This window comes from Dasypus novemcinctus, chromosome 25 (assembly GCF_030445035.2).
Source record: "Dasypus novemcinctus isolate mDasNov1 chromosome 25, mDasNov1.1.hap2, whole genome shotgun sequence".
In the NCBI taxonomy this organism is placed as follows: domain Eukaryota; kingdom Metazoa; phylum Chordata; class Mammalia; order Cingulata; family Dasypodidae; genus Dasypus; species Dasypus novemcinctus.
In genome coordinates this window covers 59,583,955-59,607,693 of record NC_080697.1, presented here as the reverse complement: position 1 = coordinate 59,607,693, position 23,739 = coordinate 59,583,955, and the positions used below count along the sequence as shown (strand labels likewise).

The window sequence follows — 23,739 nt, the reverse complement described above, 5'->3', positions numbered from 1 at the left end:
AGCGCCTGTCCTGCGCCGGGCTCCCGCTACCTGGGCCGCGCCACGCATTTGGTCGAGGCCCCGAGTGCGAGGTTCTACCGCGTGCCTGGGCTGCGCCGCCTGGGGACGGGCCCACTGCGGGGAGCCGCTGAGGCCGGCCTGTCCCTGGCCCCGGCTGCCGGGACCCTCGCGTGCTGCGCCAGCCTCCGTGCCCTCTCTGGGGCCGGGGAGGGCGGGTGGTCCGGGGCGCGCAGGTGAACCACACGGCCAGGAAGCGCCGTTCCTGCAAAGCCGAGCCCCGCCGTCCGGGGCCCTTTCCCGGGAACGTCTCCCCTGCCGGGGTCCCTGCTGCGAGGGACAGTCATCTCCTCCCAGAGCCTCCCGGGGCCCGCGGGGCTCGGAGGTCCTACCCCGAGTCGTTGTTCTGGAGACCCCACCACCACCCTGTTTGCTTGGTGCCTGGGAATGGGGTGTTCAGAACCAGCCAGGCCTGTACCCCTCAGCCTGCCCGGGTGGCTCCCCCCCAGGAGGCCGTGCACCCCCCAGCATGCCCCAGTGGTCCCTCCCGTGGCCGTGCAACTCCCAGCCTGCCCCGGCAGTCACCAAGAGGTCGTGCATCCCCCAGCCTGCCCAAGGGGTTCCCCAGTGCCTGTGCACCCCCAGCCTGCCTGAGTGGTACCCCCTACAGCCGTGCACCCCCAGCCTGCCCGAGCGGCCTCCCCCCCAGGCGGCCATGCACCCCAGCCTGCCCAAGTGGTCCTCCCTGGCAGCCGTGCACCCCTCAGCCTGCCCAGGCAGTTCCCCCCCAGGCAGCTGTGTACCCCCCAGCCTGCCCAGGCAGTCCCCCCCAGGTGGCCGTGCACCCCCCAGCCTGCCCCAGTGGTCCCCCTGGCGGCCATGCACCCACCAGCCTGCCCCGGCAGTCCCCCAAGAGGCCATCCTTCCCCCAGCCTGCCCAAGGGGTTCCCCAGTGCCCGTGCACCCCCCAGCCTGCCTGAGTGGTACCCCCTGCAGCCGTGCACCCCCAGCCTTTCCAAGCGCCCCCCCAGGCGGCTGTGCACCCCCAGCCTGCCCGGGCGGCTCCTCCCAGCGGCCGTGCACCCCCAGCCTGCCCCAGAGGTCCCCCCGGTGGCCTTGCACCCCCAGCCTTCCCCGGGCGGCTCCCCCCCAGGTGGCTGTGCACCCCCCAGCCTGCCCAGGCGGCTCCCCCCCAGGTGGCCATGCACCCCCAGCCTGCCCCAGAGGTCCCCCTGGTGGCCGTGCACCCCCAGCCTTTCCCGGCGGTCCCCCGGTGGCCACAGGGTCAGGACAGGCCTGTTTGCTCTGGGCCCCTCGGCTCCCCGTGGCCCTCCTCGCCCCCAGCCCCTCCCAGCCCTCAGCACCCGCCGGCCTTGCTCACGGCACCAGGAGGAGAAGAGCTTCTGTTTTTGCTGAGAAGCCAAAAGGGGATGTGGGCACACAGGTCAAAACCCCCTTTCCAGAGAGGGCAGGTGACGCCGCGTGGGCTCCCCCTGCGGAGGAGCCCGGCCCTCGGCGGCTGGCACAGCCGCGGGGCCCCTGAACGGACCCGCGTCACCCCCTGGCCCGCCCCCGCCCCGCAGGCCTGTCTTCATTCTTCAGCCGGGCGCCGTGTGCTGTCCCGGGACAGCCGAAGGAAGCGGCTTTTCCTGCTTTAGATGGAAATCTTCTTTTGAAATACTTTTTATTTCATTTTTTTTTCTAACAGCAATATAGAAACAATCATAAAAAATAAAATTATAAATTGTCCGTCGGTCAGGTAATAGCACTTGGTACTGCTGGTAGGCGCGGGGCAGCCAGGGGCCTGCACGGGCCAAGGGCAGGCGCCCCCAGGCGCCACTGCCCCTGAGCCCACGAGGACACCGGGGGGCATCTCATGGCGACACCAGGGGATACTGGTGAGGCGGCAGATAATGAGAAACCTGCTGGGACTGCAGACGCGTAGGAAGCGGGGAAGCTGCCCGGGACGGCGGCGGGAGCTCCCCTGCGTGGGAGCCCGGCTTCCCGAGCTGGATTAACCGGGCTGGTTGTTGGGGCGCCCCAGGGCCCCTGAACCCACAGGCCCCGCGCTGTGGTAAGAGCCCTGCCTTCCTCCCTCCACCCCGCTCCCTGCACCCTGTTTCCTCGTCCCCTCCTCAGCTCAAACCCAATTCTCTCGGACAAGACTAAGCACAACAGGGGAGACAGCTAACCTATCCACAATAGGGTGCCTTCAGCTGAGTTCCCCCAGGAACAGAGGAAGAGCGCTTCGGGTTAACTGAGAGCCCGGTTGCTCAGCTTTGGTGGAATCCACTTTTTTTCAGTTACTGTAAGGACAGATCTCTTTTTAAAAAAAACACAAAAAACGGTTCAGCATTTCTCTGGGATGTGGAGTGGGCTTTCCTGCGTGGGTTTGTGTCCGTGCGCGAGTGTGTTCTCCGTGGTGGCAGTGGGGGGCACACCTGGCCAGGTAGCTCCGCTACCGCGCGGCCGTGTTCTGGAAAGCACCTGACAGGAGAGCCTCTGGGGCCTGGCTGTGCCTGTGCTCGGTCCCTGAGGCCACCGCAGCCAGGAGAGCCCTTGTCCCCTTCTTCACTGAGAAGGGAGAGCAGGTGTTGTCCTACCCGGCCCCCTCCCCACCCCCGGCTCTCTGGACTCACAAAGAAGAGACCGCATCCTCCTCTTTCTAACTAGGGCCACTCATCGGCGTCCTCCCACGCCCAGCCCCCGGGAGAAAAGCAGGCTCCCTTGCGGGGTAACAGCATGTGTGTGGGGCGGTGTGTTTGTGAATGTGCACACCCAGTGCGATGACGCAGGAAGGCAAACGTGAAGCAGAGCGGCCGGGCCCTGCGACGAGGCGGGGGCTGGTGACGCGTAAGACACGCCTGCGCGCCACCGTGCGGGCGCTGACCGAACGCTGCGGACGCCTAGCCGGGCTGGCCGGCAGAGGCCTCAGCAGGCGGAGGGCTTGGCTAAGCGTCAGGACCACCCGTGGGGCTCAAGCTCACTGACAGATGGGCTGTCCTGGCGTTATTAAAAGGTTCACACACGGTAGTCTAAAGCCGCTAAATAGCTGTGTGACCTTAGGGAAGTCATTTTCCTACTCTGAGCTTCGGTTTACTCCTTTATGAAGGAGAGGGCTAGACTAGATGGCATCGAGGTACGAAGTCCCCTGTCCCCTGGTGTTACGAGTACACGGGATTAGGGGAGGAGCCTCCTGCCCTGTCCTGTGACACCAGGTTAAGGCTCTTAACCTGTGGAGGGTGAGGACCTCGACTTGCCGGTCCCCAAACTTGCTGTTGGGGAGACTCTCCAGGTCAAACCCCAAACCTCCCCCTTGACCTTCCCAGCTGGCTCCCCATTTGGACAGTAAGCAAACAGTTCTTAACACGCTAGCAACGGATCCGTAACAGTCAGATGCGTTGGAAATCAGCGTTCCGGCCAGGCACGGAACCCAGGGAGGCCACGCTGTCCCTCCGAGGAGGCAGTCAGGTAACGAGGGGCCCCCCAGAATCCGCCAGGAGGCCCCCGCGGGAAGTCCGTCCGCAGAGCGCCTGGTTCGGTCGCTGGTTGTCCCTGGGCACTCCCCCGGTGGCAGCAAAGGGGCTCTTTGGATGGTGATTGGCACGTGTGCCCGGAGGCAGCAGAGGGGGCTGCGCGGGCACCGCCGGTCACGGTCCCGGCACACACTGGCAACAGCTTGTGTGGCCTCGGGGGGCCGAGGTCCGGGGCTGGCAGCGCCCGGACCAGGCGCTCACGGGGCTCTGGCTGTGGGCTGCACTCCCAGGATGCTGCTGCCCGTGGGTGGCACCTCGTCTCGTCCTGGTGGCCGAGGCACCGGCTGAGAGTGTATCCGAGCCCGTGCTTAGAGACCAACACTGGGACGGCACAGCGAACTCACCTAACGCCTCTGCGCCCTCCCCGGGGGCAGGTGGTGGGTGAGGAGCTCGTGCCCTTGGGGGGCCTCCTGCAGGAATCACAGCTTTCAGGGTACCCTCCCTTTGGAGGTCCCTGCTCGTAGCACCAGTGATTCTGGGAGTCAGGAAGGGGCGGTTACAGAAGGGAGGCCAGGGCGGCCCTGCTGGGAATCAGTGTTCACTGAGCGCGTGCCCGCACCGGCCCTTCTGCCTGCCTCTTGGAGTGCTACATGGAGAGGCAGGGCTGGAGTCTGGAACCCCCCAGCTGGGACCCCCGGGCGAGAGCAGCTCCCGGCAGGCCACCAGGCGCGGGAGGCCCCGGCGTGGCTGTGTGCGCTCTGGTCTGGGGAGACCCACGCGGGGCGGCTCTGCCCCGGCCCCCTCCCACGCCCCAGCCCCCCTGCCCACCAGCCCTGCTCGGGCTCCTCCGCCCCCTCCCGGGGCTTCTCAGCAGAGAGAGAACCTTCGGGAGTTGATGTTCATCTTGGTGACCCCGATGAGCTTGAGCGGGGTGGAGAGGCCGTAGGAGGCGGCGAGCGGGGGGTCGCAGAACAGGTCCGACAGCTCGTCCCGCTCCTCCAGCTCGAACGTGGCGTCGTTGAGCATCCTCCTGTGCAGGTGGCACGTCTGCTCGATCTTCAGCTGGTGGATGTCGCTGCGCAGCCGCATGAGCTGCCGGGCCAGCTGCTGGTCCTGCAGCCGCATCTCGGTCTGAGGGAGGGAGAGAGGGGGGTCAGCCACGGGCGGGGGCTTTAACCGGTCCACCCCGGAAACAGAGGCCCTTTCCCAGCACAGGGAGGTGAAGGGACACAGAGAGCAAGGGGACCGGTGAGGGTCGATGTGCAAAACGGTCCTCGGTGGGAGGCGAAACGTTGGCCCCAAACTGGCTTGTGGATAATCCCCTTCCGGTTCCATTGCTTAGCGAGAGAGAGTGAGAGGGAGTAAGAGTACCAAACACCTGCGGACGATGAATAAACCCGGAGGCCGTCTGGGTGGGACGGTGGGAAGGTGAGGTGGGAGGGTACGCAGAGGCTCTGACGGATGGATGGTGGTTGCGTCTTATACTGGGTGGTGCATTTAACATTATATTGTACTATGCTGTTCTTTCAGTATCTTAGGATGTCAGAAATATTTCTTAATAAAGGTTCAGAAGAGCCCAACATTGAGTGCACTAATGTTTATAGAAAGCTTTCCTAAGCTTCTCGTGTGTGTTGACAGTTCATCTCTATTACAACCCTGGGAGATGACACTGCCATCGTCACCCACACTTCGTAGACGAGGACGCCGAGGCCCAGCGCAGCACACCACTTGCGCCCGGTCACAGATGTGACCGACGGCGTTGCTGGCTGTGAGCTCGGGCAGGCAGACCCGGGCCCACACTACGACAGCCCCGTCCCTCTGCTCTGAAGGAGCATTGCGGGGGACGCGGAGCTCGCTGGGTGTTCAGTGACCCGCGGGAAGGCTCAGCCCAGGGTCCGTGCCTTAGGGTCTCCTCTCCGAGGAAGGGACACGGCAGTCGTTCCTCGCCAGTTGCGGTGTGCCACGATCTGTTTACAGGGCCAACCCGTGGGGAACTCCGCGGCGGTCGCTGAGGTTCCGGCAGGGCCGTTTCGCACCACGTTTGTAAGTGAGGAGACTGAGCCTCGGTCCTGCCCAGGAGGTGCTGACTTTCGCAGGTCTGACGCGGCACAGACAGGACCAGAGCTCCTGGGGACCCGCTTGGGGCCGCGGGCAGAGCTTTCCCACCAACAGCGCTTCACCCGAGACGCGTCGTCACGCTCCTGCCTGACCGGGAGCCCGCATCCTCTCACCATCTCCTCTGCCCACACTCATGAGAAGTTAGTGTGTTTGCGTTTTTGTGCACGCACGCTCCGCTATGCCGTTCACCTGGAGCTTGGAGGCAAACTGATTTAGAAAAACCGGAGAGTTATGCAAATGCATGTAAATATTTTCACTTTTCCCCTGCTGAGGTTTGAAACACAGTGCGTTGCAGGGTGAAAATAAATGACTTTGCAGTAAGCATTTCATTGTTCTTTTTTCTCACTTCTAATGTACTTCGAAAGATACATTTTTTATAGATGAGAAAAATCAAGATCTAAAGTCTTCAAAAAAAAATATCTAAAGTCTTACTTGGGGTTCAGCAAAGTAATGGATAGGAAATTGGGAGTTCAAAGCCACTGATTCATTGGTTTACTTCTCAATCCTTGGGCCTAACAACCCAAATTTATTTAACCTGCGATGGTTAACTTTGCGTGCCAACTGGGCTAGGTTATGGTGCCCAGTTGTTTGGTCAAGCAAGCACTGGTCTGATTGTTATTGTTAGGATCTTCTGCAGGTTGAAATCTTGAGTAGGTTGATTGCTCATGGCTGATAACATCTACTATTGACAAAGGAGATGAGATTGCCTTCAGCAATGAGAGTCTCATCCAGTCAGTCAAAGGCCTTACAGGGAGAACTGATGATTTCAGCAGTCAGAAGACAGACCTTCCCTCTCTCCTTCAGCCAGCCAGCTTCTCCTGGGGAATTCATCAGAAACCTTTATTGATGTTGCCAGCTTGCCACTTGCCCTACAGAATTTGGACTTGGTCAGCCCTACAGTCCTGTAAGCCATTTCCTGTAATAAATCTCCTAATATTTACAATACACACACACACCTATACGTTGTGTTCCTTTGGAGAACACCACCTAAGACACTGCCAACCAGAATTCTCTTTTGATCTAGGATAGCACCAAATGAATGACGATGGGCTCACCACAGGGTGTTTGAGCACTCGTCCGTTATGGAACCCCTAGCCCTGCCTGAACTGGGCCAGTTGCCGCCTAACCCTCTGACAGGTGTCAGATGTGTCTGAAGGACAGTGCCAGGTCATGCTCATTGACCTGTTTGTGTGTGTCCGGAGAGCTGGCCGGCATCGTTTCTCTTGGGGACATTCTGTAATTTGAAGATGGATCTCTGAGAAGATAGGAACCCTCTGGTTTGGACTTGAACCCTGGCCTCAAGAATTGGCTCTTGGGTCTGAAAGGATATTTTAGAGTTGGAGAACTTCAGGTTTCAGCAGACGTCTAGGGCTGCCTGTGAGATGACCTGCCAGTCCACGTGGGGGTGGGGGGTACTTTTCTAAGGCTGGTAGATCCAGTCAAAGGTCGGAAAATGATTTAGGGGTTAAGACCCATCGCAGTCAGCTGGAAGGAGGGAGGACGGTAAAGCACACGCCCAGCTCCTTTGACTGGACGGGCGACCTGGGGGGCTACCTCATGTGCCTGTTTAGCCAATGCACATTCAGCTCCAGAGGAAGGAACGAGGAGAAACAAAGCCATGCTTTCTTAGGGGGAGAGTCCGGCCAGCACTTGTTCATCCTCTTGGTGAATGTGAGGGGCCCGTGAGCTCGCTCTTTCCTCAGTGGCCTTGGTTCTCAGGGAATCTGAGTGTGAGCCTCTCACCCTAGGATCTGCCGCGGGTTCCAATACTTAGTGGCTCAGACTCCACCTTCACAGCAACTACAAATCAAGTGGTTCATCTGATGTTCAAAGAAACATTACTGGTTCCAGGGAAACACCAGGAAAAAACCGCCTGTGTTGGACCCATTGTCACCTACTCTGTGGTCAACACAAGGGATTCTCTAAGGGGGACTTTCTATGCCTGAAACACTAACCTGCATTCCCAACTTAAGGGGCAACTCCACCACAGACCACCAAATCCACGCAGAAACTATTGAGAGCTCCTATGGCATGCCAAAGTCACCTGAGCAAAATCTTCAGGGCTAAGACTTTTAAAGTTTTTAAATTAAATTTTTTAAAAAAATTAACATGTTTTTGCTGATGCTGTTTAGAGTCAATCAGAAGAAAGATGGCTCCTGAGGATGGAGCTGAGGGCTGTGGCGCAGCCCAGGAGAGCAGGAGGTGGGCTGGGGCGGACTCCTCCGAGGAGGTGGGGGTCATGACACACCCCTAACCCTGTCACACTGTTGGGTACGTTTGATGTCTTCCCAATAACTCTACATTCTTCTTCTTTTTTTAAAAAAAGATTTATTTATTTCTACCTCCCCCCCAGTTGTCTGCTCTCTGTGTCCATTCGCTGTGTGTTCCTCTGTGATCGTGTCTATCCTTATCAGAGGCACCGGGAATCTGTGTCTCTTTTTGTTGTGACCTCTTGCTGTGTCAGCTCTCCGTGTGTGCGGCGCCATTCCTGGGCAGGCTGCACTTTCTTTCGCGCTGGGCGGCTCTCCTTACGGGGTGCACTCCTTGCGCGTGGGGCTCCCCTATGCGGGGGACACCCCTGCGTGGCAGGGCACTCCTTGCGCGCATCAGCACTGCACATGGGCCAGCTCCACATGGGTCAAGGAGGCCCGGGGTTTGAACCGCAGACCTCCCATGTGGTAGACGAACGCCCTAACCACTGGGCCAAGTCCACTTTCCTCTACATTATTCTTTAGGTTTTACAGACAAGGTGACTGACTCAGGAAAGGTAAGGAACCGTTTGGGTCAGCCAGCGCCGGCCCACAGCTCCTGTCCACCTACAGCTGGGCTGCATCGGAAGGCTAGGGTGGCAGGAGGGGGTTGCAGAGGCAGTAGGAGGAGGAAATTCACAGCTCGGGGCTCAGAACCTGGGTTTGAGTTGAACCCCTTTGCCTCCAGCTGAGTGACTCTGGGAAGTCAGTCGTATGCCTTGAGCTTCTACAGGGACTCAATCGTGACCACGCCCAGGAGTGCAAGAATGAACTCGGGTAACAACCTGGCCGTGTAAACAGAACAGCCAGGTAAGTCCACGAGGCTCCTCCTTGCTCCCGTCCTTTCTCTCCAGCCCAGGTACAGCCCGGGGAGGCCTGGGAGAACCTCCTGGTGTTAAGTCCCCGTTGAAGAGACCGAGACGCTGGCCCTGACGCAGCTGCGCGTGCGGGTTTCAGGATCCTCCTGGCAAAGGCTCAAATCGCAGGACGTGCTCATTTCCGAGTCCCTCTCCCAGGTGGCCGCTTGCCTCTTCCAGGGACGAAGGCACTTGCTGGGCTCTTGGGGGTGTGGCCGGAAACTCCAGAAACCCTGTAATTCGGTCACTGTTCTTGGAGAACGGAGGTAGAAATGTTACAGTGTTGAGGGTGTGCTCCCACCGGGTGTGAAAGCACACGGGGCGGGGGTGGCCCCCTCTCTTAAAAAAAAGTTTTATTTATTAATTTCTCGCCTTCCCTCCTCCTGCCCTGCTGTTTTTGCTGTCTGTGTTGTCTTCTCATTTTCTTTCCTCTAGGATTCACCGGGATTCGATCCTGGGGACTGTGAGGTGGAGAGAGGTTCTCTGTCAATTGCGCCACCTCAGTTCCTGGTCTCTGCTGCGCTTCACCTTGACTCTCCCCTTGTCTCTCTTTTGATGCGTCATCATCTTGCTGCTCGCATGGGCACTGGCTCGCCACGCGGGCACTTGTGTGAGCACTGGCTCGCCACGCGGGCACTTGTGTGGGCACTGGCTCGCCACGCGGGCACTCACACAAGCACTGGCTCACCACGCGGGCACTGGCTCACCACGCGGGCACTCACACGAGCACTGGCTCGCCACGCGGGCACTCACACGAGCACTGGCTCACCGCGCGGGCACTCACACGAGCACTGGCTCGCCACGCGGGCACTCACACGAGCACTGGCTCACCGCGCGGGCACTCACACGAGCACTGGCTCACCACGCGGGCACTCACACGAGCACTGGTCGCCACGCAGGCATTCACACAAGCACTGGCTCACCACGCGGGCACTGGCTCACCACGCGGGCACTCACACGAGCACTGGCTCACCACGCAGGCACTGGCTCGCCACGCGGGCACTCCCACGGGCACTGGCTCGCCACGCAGGCACTTGCGCTCACTGGCTCACCATGTGGGCACTCACACGAGCACTGGCTCACCGCGCGGGCACTCACACGAGCACTGGCTCACCACGCGGGCACTCACACGAGCACTGGCTCACCACGCGGGCACTCACACGAGCACTGGCTCGCCACGCGGGCACTCACACGAGCACTGGCTCACCGCACGGGCACTCACACGAGCACTGGCTCGCCACGCGGGCACTCACACGAGCACTGGCTCGCCGCGCGGGCACTCACACGAGCACTGGCTCACCACGCGGGCACTCACACGAGCACTGGTCGCCACGCGGGCATTCACACAAGCACTGGCTCACCACGCGGGCACTGGCTCACCACGCGGGCACTCACACGAGCACTGGCTCACCACGCAGGCACTGGCTCGCCACGCGGGCACTCCCACGGGCACTGGCTCGCCACGCAGGCACTTGCGCTCACTGGCTCACCATGTGGGCACTCACACGAGCACTGGCTCACCGCGCGGGCACTCACACGAGCACTGGCTCACCACGCGGGCACTCACACGGGCACTGGCTCACCACGCGGGCACTCACACGGGCACTGGCTCACCACGCGGGCACTCACACGGGCACTGGCTCACCACGCAGGCACTGGCTCGCCACGCGGGCACTCCCACGGGCACTGGCTCGCCACGCAGGCACTTGCGCTCACTGGCTCACCATGTGGGCACTCACACGAGCACTGGCTCACCGCGCGGGCACTCACACGAGCACTGGCTCACCACGCGGGCACTCACACGAGCACTGGCTCACCACGCGGGCACTCACACGGGCACTGGCTCACCACGCGGGCACGCACACGGGCACTGGCTCACCACGCGGGCACTCCCACGGGCACTGGCTCACCACGCGGGCACTTGCGCACACTGGCTCACCACGCGGGCACTCACACGAGCACTGGCTCACCACGCGGGCACTTGCGCTCACTGGCTCACCACGCGGGCACTCACACGAGCACTGGCTCGCCACGCGGGCACTCGTGTGGGCACTGGCTCACCACGTGGGCACTCACACGGGCACTGGCTCACCGTGTGTGCACGCCCCCTCTCCTTCCCCTTCCCCAGGAGGCCCCAGGGATTGAAGCCAGGTCCTCCCATATGGTAGGCGGAAGCCCCATCGCTTGAGCCCCATCCGCGCCATCGGAGAACCCGTGAGTGGCACGTGCTCGCCTGCATCTAAGGGGCGTTGTTTCTGTGAGCCAGACAGGAAGGTTTCCTAGGAGAGCCCGGGTGCTTCTGAAGGTGGAAGGTGGAGCCCCAAGGGCATGACGACGTACAAGAGACTGTAACTGAACTGCTGGCGGGAGGAGGAGGATTTGCCGCCCTTGCTTGGTGAGGGAGAGGCGAGGGAAGGGGCAGGTGGGCTCAGGGGAAGGGGCGAGGGTGGAGAGGCCCAGGGGTGAGGACGCTCGGAGAACAGAGGTGTCCCACACGCGCTCGAGTCCCTCCAGGAAGCTTGTCCGCAGCAAAGCTGCCAGGCTCCCTGGAGCCCTCCTGACCTGGACGCTCGCTTTGGGCCCGGTGGGGTGAAAGCAGAGGCTGCGAATTCAGGTAGGCCATCTCGTCCTGGTCTTCCCGGGGTTTGCCCCACAAGTCCCACATCCTCGCCAGCTCCTCAGTCCTGGGCAGTGTGTCGCTGTAGGTGCCGGCGTGTCTCCTGGTGTCGTGGGCGAGGGCTGGGTCCCGGCAGGTACAGAGGAGCCACCCCTGTGGCGCCTCCTGCGGCGGTGGCTTCGAGGAGGGGCGCCGTGTGAGGAGGGTCCCACTCCAGTTGGAGAAGAGAGAGTGTTCTGGTCTTTCCCAAAGGCCCCTGTGGCCCTGGGGAGAGGGGCCGCGTCTTGGTGGGAACCTGGAGGATCTGCCTCCTTGCTCAGAGTCCCCTCGCCCGCTTGCTCCGTGCTCGTGTGCCGCGCCCGCGGGAAGCAGGCGCTTTTACTCCCCGTTGCCAGTGGGGTCCACCTTTCTCTTATTCCAGTGACTGACGTGCACAGGTTTAGACTGTCCTGAAGATTTGAGGAGTTAAACAGAAAAGACGTGCGAACACGAGACCCTTGGGGACACGCAGGCACCTTCGGGAGGTGTCGCCTCAACCCGTCACGGTCCTTGTCGCCTAAAGTAGTGCCAAGGTATGACTGCCACAGAGATGGCTTCTTCCCAACAGTCTTGCCTGGAACCCTACCAATAATTGGCCTTGTGTCTATTACCCAGTTGTTCCGCTTCCTGGAGAATTTTCCCATGACGCTTCTGGAAACGTCCATTCTCTTGGTTTGGGGAAAACACAAGAAGGGCGATGTGGCTTGAGAGTCAGGCCTGTACAAATCCAAAAGCAGAGAGCTGGGGCAGAGAGCTCTGGATACATCTTCTTTATTTTTTTTAAGATGTATTTATTTATTTATTTCTCTCCCCTTCCCCTCCCACCCTGGTTGTCTGTTCTCTGTGTCTATTTGCTGCATCTTCTGTCTGCTTCTGTTGTTGTCAGCGGCATGAGAATCTGTTTCTCTTTGTTGCATCATCTTGTTGTGTCAGCTCTCCGTGTGGGCGGCGCCATTCCTGGGCAGGCTGCACTTTCTTTCGCGCTGGGCGGCTCTCCTTACAGGGCGCACTCCTTGCGCGTGGGGCTCCCCTACGCGGGGGACACCCCTGCGTGGCATGGCTCTCCTTGAGCTCATCAGCACTGTGCATGGGCCAGCTCCACACGGGTCAAGGAGGCCAGGGGTTTGAACCGTGGACCTCCCGTGTGGTAGAGGGACGCCCTAACCACGGGGCCAAGTCTGCTTCCCTGGATGCATCTTTAAAGCCGGCCCAAGGGGAATCCCAGCTCACGCGCCAGGCCAGCTCCAGCCTGTACTGAGAGCATCAGAGCGCGCACGTACCCGGGCAGGCCGCGGGGTCCCGAGGCTGTCGAGGCATTTTGTCTAATCTCTGCTTCTGGGACCCTGTCTGAGCCATCCCAGCTGCACAGCTACAACTCACCTCTGAGTGACGCCGAGGGGGGGACCGGGTAGAAAACGCAGCCACGCCACAGCCGCGCGTGAAAGGGCGAGCCCTGCCGGGTCTCGCGCCATTGGTGAGGGGTCTTAACTCCTGGACCTCGGAAGCAGTTTTTGCCCCTTGTTTCGTTATTTACTTAGCGTCACCCAAAGGCCCGGCTCACTTTGATTCATGCTCTGCTACATGCTGGGAGGCTCATCCCCTGGGAAGCCTGGAATAGAAAGCTCTTCATTATTCTATCTGGGGTCTGATCGCTGAGAACGAGCCGGAGGAATATTCTCAGGAGAGAAAGCTGGCAGCACTGCTGGGCTTTGCTGATGAATAGTAACTTCACGTTCTGGTGGCGAATTTTTTTTCCTCCAACGCCCTTAGAAATCGATCCGCGCTGAGTGTTGGTTTCCAGGGGACGCCATCGACCCCGGCGAGGCATGATGTGCTCACAAAGGCTCTGCGCCGAGCGGCTGCAGGCCAGCTGGCCCCGGGGGCTGGAGAAAGGGGGCAAGGCTGGCTCTGAGTCCCCATGGAGGCCCCTGGCCTGGGGGTGTGGGAGAGAGGGGACAGCGGGCCCCTCCCTGGACGCGGCTCCCTGGGTCGCGGAGCGAGTGAGCAGATTCCTGTCGGGGCCAGGCCTTCTCCGCGGGGGCTCTTGTCCCCTGGGCACGTCTGCCCGCTGGGAGGGAGGTTGGGCCGAGCTGGACCGAGGGTGGGAGGCCCTCCCGGGGTCGTGCCCGTGACTGACCCACGGCCGCGCACGCAGGAAGCTCTCCGGGCAGCCCCTGTTTGCAGAGTGAGACTGAGCATCCTCTGTGCTCTGACGTCAGACCATCCGCTGGCAACCCAAATGGCCCTATGAGGGTGCATGAGGGGTCTTTAGGGGGGCAGAACCAGCAGGCGATAGAGGAACGTGCTCTGGGGTTTCTATAGGAATTGGCACACGCCGCTGCGGGGACGCAGCCATAGAGCAGGCTGCGAACTGGGCATCCGGTGAGGTTTTCGGTGCATTCCCAGGAGAAGCTGGGTGAGATGGAAATGCTGTCTGTCCTGACGGCTGGCACCTCCACTCCTTGGTCCAAAGCCTTCAGCTGAGTGATGGGGCGGCTCCCCCGGCTGAAGGTCCCAGCAGATGCCGTCAACGTACTGAGTACCCTCCTGGGAACACCCAGGCCACTGCTTGCTTGACCAGACACCTGTACGCCGTCCCCTGGCCACGCCGACCATCCCGTGGGCAAGAGGAGCTCTGTCCTCGGCCGAGCGCTGCCGGGGAAGGCCGTGTCGGCCTGGGGGGCCAGCGGTGGAGGAGGCCAGCGGGCCCAGGCTCCTTGACCGGCTCCCTCCTGCGGCGGGTGAGCAGCACAGCCTGCGGGCTCTGCCCGAGCTGGGGGGCTGGCGAGTGGGGGCGGTGGCTCCTGTGCCCGCCCTCGATGCAGAGCTGCAGGTGCCATCTCCAGTCTGCTGGGCCTCTCTGTGTCCTTTCTCTGGCACCTGGTTGTTCCCAGGCACGCCTGCCCCAGGACGCAGCCGCCAGCCCGAGCAGTGCCCAGGCCCGGGCCCTGGGGGCAGCCGGGGGGCGGGCGCGGTCCAGAAGCCTCCTTTCTCAGAAGCCTGTAGAGAGTATGTCCCTGGGGCAGGGCTGGGCCGACGCAGCAGGCCTCCAACCTGCAGCGGCGCCATGGAGCCCGGACTCGTCTTAGAACAACGAGCATCCGACAGAGAGGGGTGAGCTCTTAACAGAGGGTGAGAGAGTGTGAACGCCAGAGCCTGGAGTCTGAAAGTCTCAGGAGTGGAGACGTGTTAGCCAAGCATAAAGCTTCACAGAATACAAAGTGTGCTAAGGGGCTTGGATGATTGTGAGAGGAACCGAGAGTACACGGGCTCCGGAGCCAAGCCGCTGTGGGCTCCAAGCCCTGCTCTGCTGGTCGATCTTGGGCAAGTTCATTCTCCTCCGGCTTCTCATGTCTAAGATGCGGGTAGCCACGGCACCCCCCTTCAGAGACGGCGTGTTAAAGGGAGACGTGCGTAAAAGCAGACAGCCCTTCAGCCAGCGTCTGGTCAGGTGTCCTTTACGACGCCCAGTCAGATTACCACCCCCACTTGCAACCACAAACCTGGGTGTCGGTTACGGCTGCTTTTCCGGAAGCCCCACTGCTTGGAGGGGGCAGGACTTTGCCTGGGGTCTAGCGAATGCTGTGCCCTCCTCTCTCCACCTGTGACCCCGGGGTGCCCCACTTAGGGGCGCCCGTCAGAAGAGCGAGCACCACCCCGTATCTGCTGACCCTGAATCTCCTCGGGGCGCCGGGAGGCTTCTGTGCTTTGAACGCGAGCCTGGGTGCCGCAGTGAGTAGCCGCTCCACGACCCTGTAGTGTGTAGATATTGTACCCGGGACGGTGCCCACCGGTGGAACTGGGTTTTAATTCTCACAGGAGAAAGAGGCATGAGGACAAAGGAGGCGGGCTCTGTCCCTTGGTTCTCAGGGGCGACCCCGTTCCTCTGCGCACTCCCCTCTGGCTCATCCCGCTGCCCACTGGGTCTGACATGTGGCATCACTCAGCAAGCACTGGCCCCAGTCCCCCAGGTGCCTTGTGCCTGCTGCTCCAGCACAGCCCTCACGGCAGCGTGCGCTGTGCGAGCGCCAGTGTGCGCTGTGCGAGCACCAGCGTGCGCTATGTAAGCGCCCATCTCCTCCTCTGCGGACGCGGCTGTACTGAATGAGAGCAGAGGGTGGCATCAAAGGCCATCATGGCTCTAGGGTGTCCTCCTGCTGCTACTCTGGTTAGAAACTGGCCCCAGGCCACCCCTCCTCCCTTCTCCTAAAACAGTGATGGCCCAAAAGCAGGGCCTGCTGATCTGGGGTCAGCTGCGTCCCCTCGTCCCACAGCCCCGTCACCGGCTCGAGCTTGTCTGCTCTCCTACTGAATGGGGAGGTTCTGGGGATGGCGGGCCCAAGTTCACTAAATCCAGGAGAGTCTATGCTGTTAGGATCTGCAGACGACGAGGTGAGGAAGGCGTACCCGTTATACTGGCAACACAGAGAGGAGCCTGGTACTTTCTTTTGTCTTTAATTTTATAATCCCCCCCGCCCCCACCGATTATATTATTGGAGATTTTGGAAACTACACAAAAGACCAAACAGTAATTATCACCATCTGTAAAGATCTCTGATGTTTTGGCCTACTTCCTTGCTGGCATCTCTGTTCTTAAATGTTTTCAGTGGCCTTCAGGGCCAGTGTCTGTCCAGAACAGGCCAGGGGTCCTTCCGCTGCAGCCTGTTGTGGCTGGACAGGTTGAGGGCCGCTCGCCACACTCCAGAGTTAGCCTGGGGCAGAGGGGTGCCAGGACGAGAAACTTCTGTGAGTCGAGTCCCAGCTCGGCCAGGCTCCCCTGCGGCTCTGAGCTAGCTGCTTACTTCCTCTTTCAGGAAACAGGCCCCTGCTGAAGGGTAACAGGAGGCGCTGCTAATAATGAACCCTCTGGAAGCCTTTAAATCGAGTCCTGTTCTGAAATCAGTCTTGCTTTAAACGCAGGCTTTTGACAGCTCATGGCCCCATTGAACTGAACATCTGACGTGAGCGCTCAGGACAAAGGAAAGAGCCTGGAGATGCGGGGCTAAGTCTTGGCTTGGCCACGTCCTCGTGCCCTTGGGCAAGTCACTTAACCTCTCTGCACCTCAGGTCCATAAGCTTTCTGAGCCTCTGTCTTCTCATCTGTAAAATAGCAATAGCAAATACCTCCAAGCCTTCCCACAGAATGCCGTACCGAGAAGCAGGCTACTTAGGGGAGGCATTGGCACGACTGGCATTGCCACGTTTGTTGCCTCCAGTCCAATCAGAAGAGGCTCCGAACCCGAGCTGCCACTGGCCCTCGCACTCCGCGGGTGTAGAGAATGTTGGCTTCCGAGGGCCGTGCTTGGACGTACCAGGGCCATTGGCTTGCCCAGTGGGCAGCACAGGCAAGAGAGGGTGAACCAGGAGAGGGCTGCCAGCTTGAGACCCAAGGGAGCTGAGCAGCAGCGGTGAAGCTGCCCATTGCCGTGGGGACAAGCTGAATTCTGGCCCACTCCTGCCACAGCTCCTAGAATCAGTGAAACTTGCCAGGTCTCTTTTCCCTTTTTCTAACAACCATAATAACACCTTTTGTCTAGGGGGACCAAACACCTGCGTGAAGCTTAGAGAAAAGTATCTATCAACACCCAGGTATTCTCACCGCAAAGATAACCCACAAGGAAGCGGGAATGCTGGGTTTTGTTTTTAGTCTTGTCAGAATTTGGCACCACACAGGAAGGTGCAAGTCTTTCTTGTCACGCTGGCGAGGGGGACTCGTCACGGTCCTCTGACCTAGTGCTGGACGTGCAGGTGCCTGGGGACCAGGCTCGGGAGCTGGCTGGCTGACCAGGCCCGGTGGGAGGCGGTGGCCCAATGGTCTGAATTCCCAGCCTGGCCGAGGGCTGGGATGGAGTCCCCCACAGCTTCAGGCCCTTGACCTTTTTAGGTCACCCCTTCGTGAATCATTACCCGGGTCACAAGCCACCGGGCCACCTACTGAGGCCTCCCGGGAAGGGGACTGTTCGAGGCTGCAACCTGAGTAGCCCTGGAGTTGCACAATGGCCGCTGACGCCGTCTTCTGGGAAGAGCTAGGCTGGAACCTGGCCTGGAGGAGTCGGACGGAACCTCGAAGCAGCTCGGGGAAGAGGTAGCTGCCCTGACCCAGCGCCATACGGCCCCCGGCTCTCCGGAGTCCACCGGGAACGCAGTCAGGCCTCCTCTTAGGTGGGCGGGTGACGCCCTGCCTCTATCCCCGACCGCGAGGCAGGAGGAGCAGCCGTTTCCCTGGGGGCTTCTGGGGGCGTCTGGCGTGGCTGCCGTTTTCCTCGTGGGGAAGTGGGGTCAGAGGATCCCACGGCCCCTTCCTTGCCTGGGAAGTGGCTCAAGATCCGCACGGCCTCTCCTCTGCCTTCCAGCTGGTCTCCTTTAGGAAGGAGGGTGGGCTCCGTGGCCCTCCCAGAGCTGGCCTTCCGGCCTCGGAACGGCTGGCCTCGAAAGCACACACCTCCCTGTTGTTTAACTGCTCCTGGGAGAGTCACGGGACTGTCGGCGAAGTGTTCAGGGCTTGCCTTCTGCTGCGCACAAAACCAGGCGTGAGCCCCAAACAAGCAGTGAGCCCGGGCAACGCTCTCCCCGGCTCGGGGTGGGGCATCGTGCAGGGGGAACATCCAGGCGGCTGGCTGAGCTCCCCGGGACCCCGCGGCCTTGGCCACGCACGACCAGAAGGAGGCATGTGCGAATGAGCCTAACAAACGGGCAGGGCGTCCTGCCCGGGTATGGGGTGACCTCGATTCTGGGCTTAGACTATCCCAAAGGGTCATTTTGTGTCACTTTCATTGGGTTGAAAAATAGGTTAATTTTGAAAGATGCCTTCCATGAGTTAACCGATCAAAAAAACAATGACATTGATTTTACTGTGCTGACTGAGACTTTTTTTTTTTAAGATTTAATTATTTATGTCTCTCCTCTTCCCCCCACCCCGGTTGTCTGTTCTCTGTGTCTATTTACTGCGTGTTCTTCTTTGTCCGCTTCTGTTATTGTCAGCGGCATGGGAATCTGTGTTCCTTTTTGTTGCATCATCTTGCTGTGTCAGCTCTCTGTGTGGGTGGCGCCATTCCTGGGCAGGCTGCACTTTCTGTAGCACTGGGCGGCTCTCCTAACGGGGTGCACTCCTTGTGCGTGGGGCTCCCCTACACGGGGGACACCCCTGCATGGCATGGTACTCCTTGTGCACATCAGCACTGCGCATGGGCCTGCTCCACATGGGTCAAGGAGGCCCGGGGTTTGAACTGCGGACCTCCCGTGTGGTAGACGGACGCCCTAACCACTGGGCCAAGTCTGCTTTCCTGACTGAGGCTTTTAAACACATGAGGATGTTTGCTGTTAACATTTTAACTGTTTTCAGTTCAATCAAAGGATTTTGGGAGCTGCCTCTGGTACATTCAAACCCGCACGCAGGCCGACTCTCACGCTCGGGTGTGCCCGCCTGCCCCAGGCTGCTCTGGATCTTCTGAGATGAACCCCCTGGAGGAGACGTGGCTCTGCACCCCTCGTTTGGGGCCGTGAGCCCATTTGCTGAGCCCCAAGCCACTCGGCCAGTCAGGGCAGGCCGGGGCAGGGCCCAAGCACTGGGGCCTGGGCTTTCCCCAGAGCCCGTCTCGGCGCCCGGCTCCAGGCCAGCTGCGCTCGGTCCTCGACTCACACGCGTGGCCCACGGACCAGCACCCCTGGGAGCTCTCTGGACCATCAGAGTCAGGGGCTCCTCCCAGACTTACTGCATCAGAATCTCTTCCGAAGAGATCCTGTGACCTTGAGCAAACCTGCTCGAGTAGACTCTGCCCTGCAGCCAGAGTGCTTCCTGGAGCACGAGCCTGCCCGGGCACTGCCTTCCTCAGCCTCATGCCTGCTCTCGCCCCGTCGCGCTCAAATTGAGGCCCCGGAGCCACTGGCCAGTCACCTAATCCCACGCCAGTCCCCCGGCCTCTGTGAACCTTGTGAAAGGGAGACAAGAACGGCCTCCGAGTACTGCGGTGACGCTCAAAGAGCTAAGGGGGCGAGGGCTGGCACTGCTCATGCCACCTCCTTTCTCCTTCTGTCCTCACCCCACCCCGGTGAGCTGCGCGTTTGGCTGACGGCGGACACCTTAGGGCGTTTTAGGAATGCGCCAGCAGACTCGACCGTGGCTGGAGAACACCACGCGGCGTGGTGGCTGAGAGGAGCTCGGGCCACGCCATCGGGCCACGGCGCAGGCGCCTCCCCTCTCGTGCGCTGCTGCCTTCCTCTCTGAGCCTGTTTCCTCTTGGGTAAAATGGGGGCAACTGGAAGGTGACAGGATAACCAGAAGAAGGGATTAATACCTGCGCAGTAGCTGGCACAAGGTCAGCGCTCAGCAGCAAGCCTTTCTGTTGTTATTAGTGCTATTGTTATTACCTAAGCATGGTGATACTCTCCCCTCACCAGAGAAGGGCCAGGGAGTGGTGGTAAGTGCGACGCAAATATAAAGCGTTATTAACAATGCGGCTATCCTCTGTACTGCTTTAAGACACAGCCTTTGGCAGCCAGTTCACCCTGAGTTAGGGCTCTGCTCTGACGTGGCGCGTCACCCTCTACGTGGCCCACGGAGGGCCCCCTTCGGGCGCTGCGGGCCTTGGTAAACCAGCGAGCGGGCCCTGCTGAAGCAGTGCTTCCCCACCCAGGCCACCCGGTCCTCTGGGAGCTCTGGAAACAGCGGGGCCTGTGCCTGCCCCCACCCACCGGTGGCCTGGGTGTGGTCAGAGCTCCGGCCGGTTTTAAAGCTCCTGGATGATTCTAAAACGGAGCCAGGGTTCAGAGGTGACGCTTCAGTGCAGAAGACAAGGGGGCGGGCTCCAGAGAACGCCCCACACGTCCACCGCAGAGGAGAACCCCTTCTCTAGCCTATGTCGAGGTGGAGCCATGGAGAATTCTAATTTATCTGGAAAGAAAAATCTCCGGCCCCAGAAGCACCCAGACCTCAAATGCACCTGAAGTCAATAAACCGAATCCTTGACGAATGGGGATCTTTTTTTTTCCCCTCTAATTTCATGACAGCAACTCGTAAGCAGCAGGCATTTTGGGGTCTGTCCTGGGGCTGCCACACCTCCGTCTCTCCCCATTAGACCACCCACCTCCTGAGCACCCTGGAGATACGTGCAGCGCGCGTTCACGCCCCGTCTTCTGTGAAACTCGACAGCCTGCATGCACCCCAGTTACTCAGGACACACAGGTAACGGAGTAGTGCGTTGGGAGAAGTGCTCTCAACACCAAGGGCTTAAGCCAAAGCAAGGTGGCCGAACAGTCGGCCCCTGAGCACCCCGTGCTCCTGCCCCAGGAGCCCCAGTGACTTCCCTCTTACAGGGGGAGCTCCGGAAGACTTCCAGCCTCCAGCCAAGCCTGATTTTCCGGGATTCTGTGCATCAAGCCAAGCAGGCACCTGCTCACCCTGTTGGCCAAGAGAACGACTGGCCGTGGAAGGCAGGTGGCCCGTACCTGCCGGGCCTGCCCCTGGCCAGGGTGACTTCAGGGGCAGGGCAGGCAGCTGGTACCCAGCGCCGGGCCTCGGCTCTGCCGAAAGCTGCCTGCACCAGCGGTCCCCCCGGGGGCGCTGAGAGAGGGGCGAGGGGCCAGGGCGCCGGTGGTGCCTGCGCCCATTCTCAGGCTGAGACTCCGCGCCCATGGCGGGACCCCTCTACCGTGCCCGGGGGGTGGGCGGCCAGGAGAAAGGCTGACCCCGAACACGGTCCTGGAACGACCTTCCCAGCAGCCTCCGGGCAGCCCCAGGCCACCTCCTCGCCAAGGCCCCATGCGGGCCATCGGGCCCACGGCTCACAAGAGCGCGTCCACGCTGACCCTCGGCCACAGCCTCCTCAGCGCAGATCCCCATGTCCAGGGGTCACCCGCATAGCCCTGCAGTCCAGCCGAGGGTCTGGCGCAGGGGGACGGGCGCCACACGCTTGCTGGATGGGCCGAACGGGCAACTACAGGGACTTGGCAGGTGGCCCTGGGCCCACCCTGGCGGGGGGGGGGGGGAGGTTCTAAAGGAGAGGGAGGGGGCGGCTGAGCTCCAGGGTCCCCTTAGGTCCAGGAAGACGAGTGGGAGACCCCGATGATGGGAATGAGGAGGGGGGAAGGCTGGGCTCCTGCTGAGTGCCTGTGCCTAAGCCTGGTGCACACGTGGGTCTCGTGGGAGCACTAGTAACGCAGCCCACCCTTCACTTACTACCAGGACAGTGCAATTGGAGGAGGGGGAGGAGGGGGAGAGGGAGAGGAGGGGGAAAGGGGAGACAGAGAGGGAGGACACTCACCAGTTCCTTCCGGAGCCACGTCACAGCATCCCCGAGACTCGCAAAGCCTTCCAGCTTGCCGGTGGGAAGGGGCTCCTGGCTGGCGACCCCATCGGGTGGCGGGTGCTGCCCGGGCTCTGTCCCTGGGGGCGAGGACGCCCCTTCCCCGCATGCGCCATGCCCTGCGTGGGCCTCGGGGCCTGCCGCCGGCCGCGGGCAGGTCCACGCCTGCTCCCCTAGCTTGGCCTGCCACTCGAGGTACGAGGGCCTGCGGGTGTCCAGCCTCAGTTTCTCCGTGAGAGCCTTCAGGGTCCGCAGGTGGTCGTCGGGGGGCAGGGCGGCGCCCCCCGCCCCCTCTTCGGCCGGGATCCGGGGCCCCAACATTCTACCGCCGGCCCGGGCGGCTGGGCAGGGGGCGGCGGGGCAAGCTGTGCGGGCGGCAGGGCGGGGGCCCGCTCTGGGGCGGCCTCATCCAGCCGGCCTGGCCGGGGGGCGGGCAGGTCTTGGGGGGCCCCGACGGGTGCCGCAGAGCGTCCTGGTGGCACCCGCCCCAGAGCGGCCGGGCGGCGCGGGCTGGAGACTTCCCGGAGCGCCGTGGGTGCCGCGCCTCGCCGAGGGGCAGGAGCGGGCTTGCGTGGGCAGGAGCCTTCTGGGGAGCCTTCGCCAAGGAGCTCCAGCAGCCGCGGGGCCGGCGGCTTGGAGGCGGGCCGGGAGCTGGCACCCGTGCCGGGTGCCGTGGCCCTGGGGGAGGAGAAGGCCGTCAGCCGCAGTCCCACCCTGGGCGGCACCCCGGGGCTGCCTGGCCCGTCCCCACCCCCTCCTCCTCGCCCACATTTTTAACCCGACAAGAAGACTCGGCTCCAGGCCAGAGGGCAACGCCAAGCCGGGAGCCCTCCTGCCCCGTCCCTGCGCCACCCCCGGCGTCTACCCCTCTCAGCCTCAGTTTCCCGGTCTGTGCAAGGGGGCGCCCAGTCCCCACCTGCCTCAGAAGAGCATCGCCCGGGTCAGAGGCGATCTCGAGGGGGAGAGTACCGTCTGCGCCTGCGAAGAGCCCCCCCCCCCGGGACCCCCGAGGCTGCCTGGGTGTGGAGGAGCAAGGAGTGGTTTCACCGCTTCCACGCACCTGGCCCCCCGGGGTGAGCCGAGCCCCCCCTCCCCACCCCCCGCTGCCAGCAGGCCGGGCGCTGAGGTCCTGCTGCGGCGGGGCAGCTCCTGGGCACCGGGTGGCAGCCCAGGGACGACTGCCCGCGGCCACGTCCCAGGGCGGGCTGCTTCTCTCCCGCAGCTGGACGCAGGGGCTCAGCGGCCAGGCGGCCGGTGCGGGTCACTCCAGGGATGCCACGGCAGAGGGGCCCCCTGAGCGGGACCCAGCCTGGGAGTCGCGGGCCCAGAGGGGCCAGCGCCGGGCGGCCTGGGCTGGGCGAGGAAGGGCGAAGCAGGACTTTGGGGCCCGGCCCGAGGGAGCGGCTCGCAGGCCTGGCGGGGGGCCCTCTATGTCGAGGGGGCTCATTCGGGCCTTTGCGAGGGCAGCGAGCCAAGGCAGACCCTGCCCCATGGCGGGGCCAGGCGGGCCCCTGCAGGAAGGCGTCCCAGCCGCGCTGGGGAGCGGGAAATGCCCGCGGCTGCGGGCAGGTGCTGGGGCGTCCCCACCCTCCAGCCGCGGCCAGGGCCGGCGCCCGGCTCGGCTGCACGCAGGGGCCCATGTCCAGACACGCTCACTGGCTCGCTCCTGGCCACAGAGGCTGCCACGAAGCCGCGCCAGGCGTGAGCTAAGTGCTCTGGCACCCACGAGACTGAGGCCGGGGGCAGCTCGGTCCCTGCCAACACCTTGCCTCACTCTGACCTCATCCGCTCCCTTGGAAAGGCTTCAAGGCCCCTGCACAGGGCCCTGGGAGCTGCGGGGGCCGCCGGCCGGTTCATGCGCTCCCTCTGCTCTCCAGGGACGGTGGTGGGAGCTGCTTTCCCGCAGTCCGCACTCCTCCCTAAGGTGCCCCCCTCGTGGCTCTGCACTCCTTGCTCTGCCTGGTCTCAGGGCTTCACTATCACCATTTTGTTTCTTCTCGGAAACCCAACCAGCTGTCTTCTGAACCCTCGCCCAAGGCTCCATCCCACCAAATGCCAAGCCCTCGTGGGCCCTGTGACCGTGCC

The 23,739-nt window shown here is 61.9% G+C and overlaps 1 protein-coding gene across 1 annotated transcript; it reads right to left on the bottom strand.

Annotated features, from left to right (window-relative positions):
• Positions 1–1,664: 1,664 nt before the first annotated feature.
• FAM167A (family with sequence similarity 167 member A) lies at positions 1,665–22,301 on the bottom strand. Its single transcript, XM_058288030.2, has 2 exons — positions 21,613–22,301; positions 1,665–4,604 (listed from the first exon to the last, which is right to left on the bottom strand). The coding sequence occupies exons 1-2, from the start codon at positions 21,973–21,975 to the stop codon at positions 4,341–4,343; spliced, it is 627 nt and encodes a 208-aa protein (XP_058144013.1). The 5' UTR covers positions 21,976–22,301; the 3' UTR covers positions 1,665–4,340.
• Positions 22,302–23,739: the final 1,438 nt, after the last annotated feature.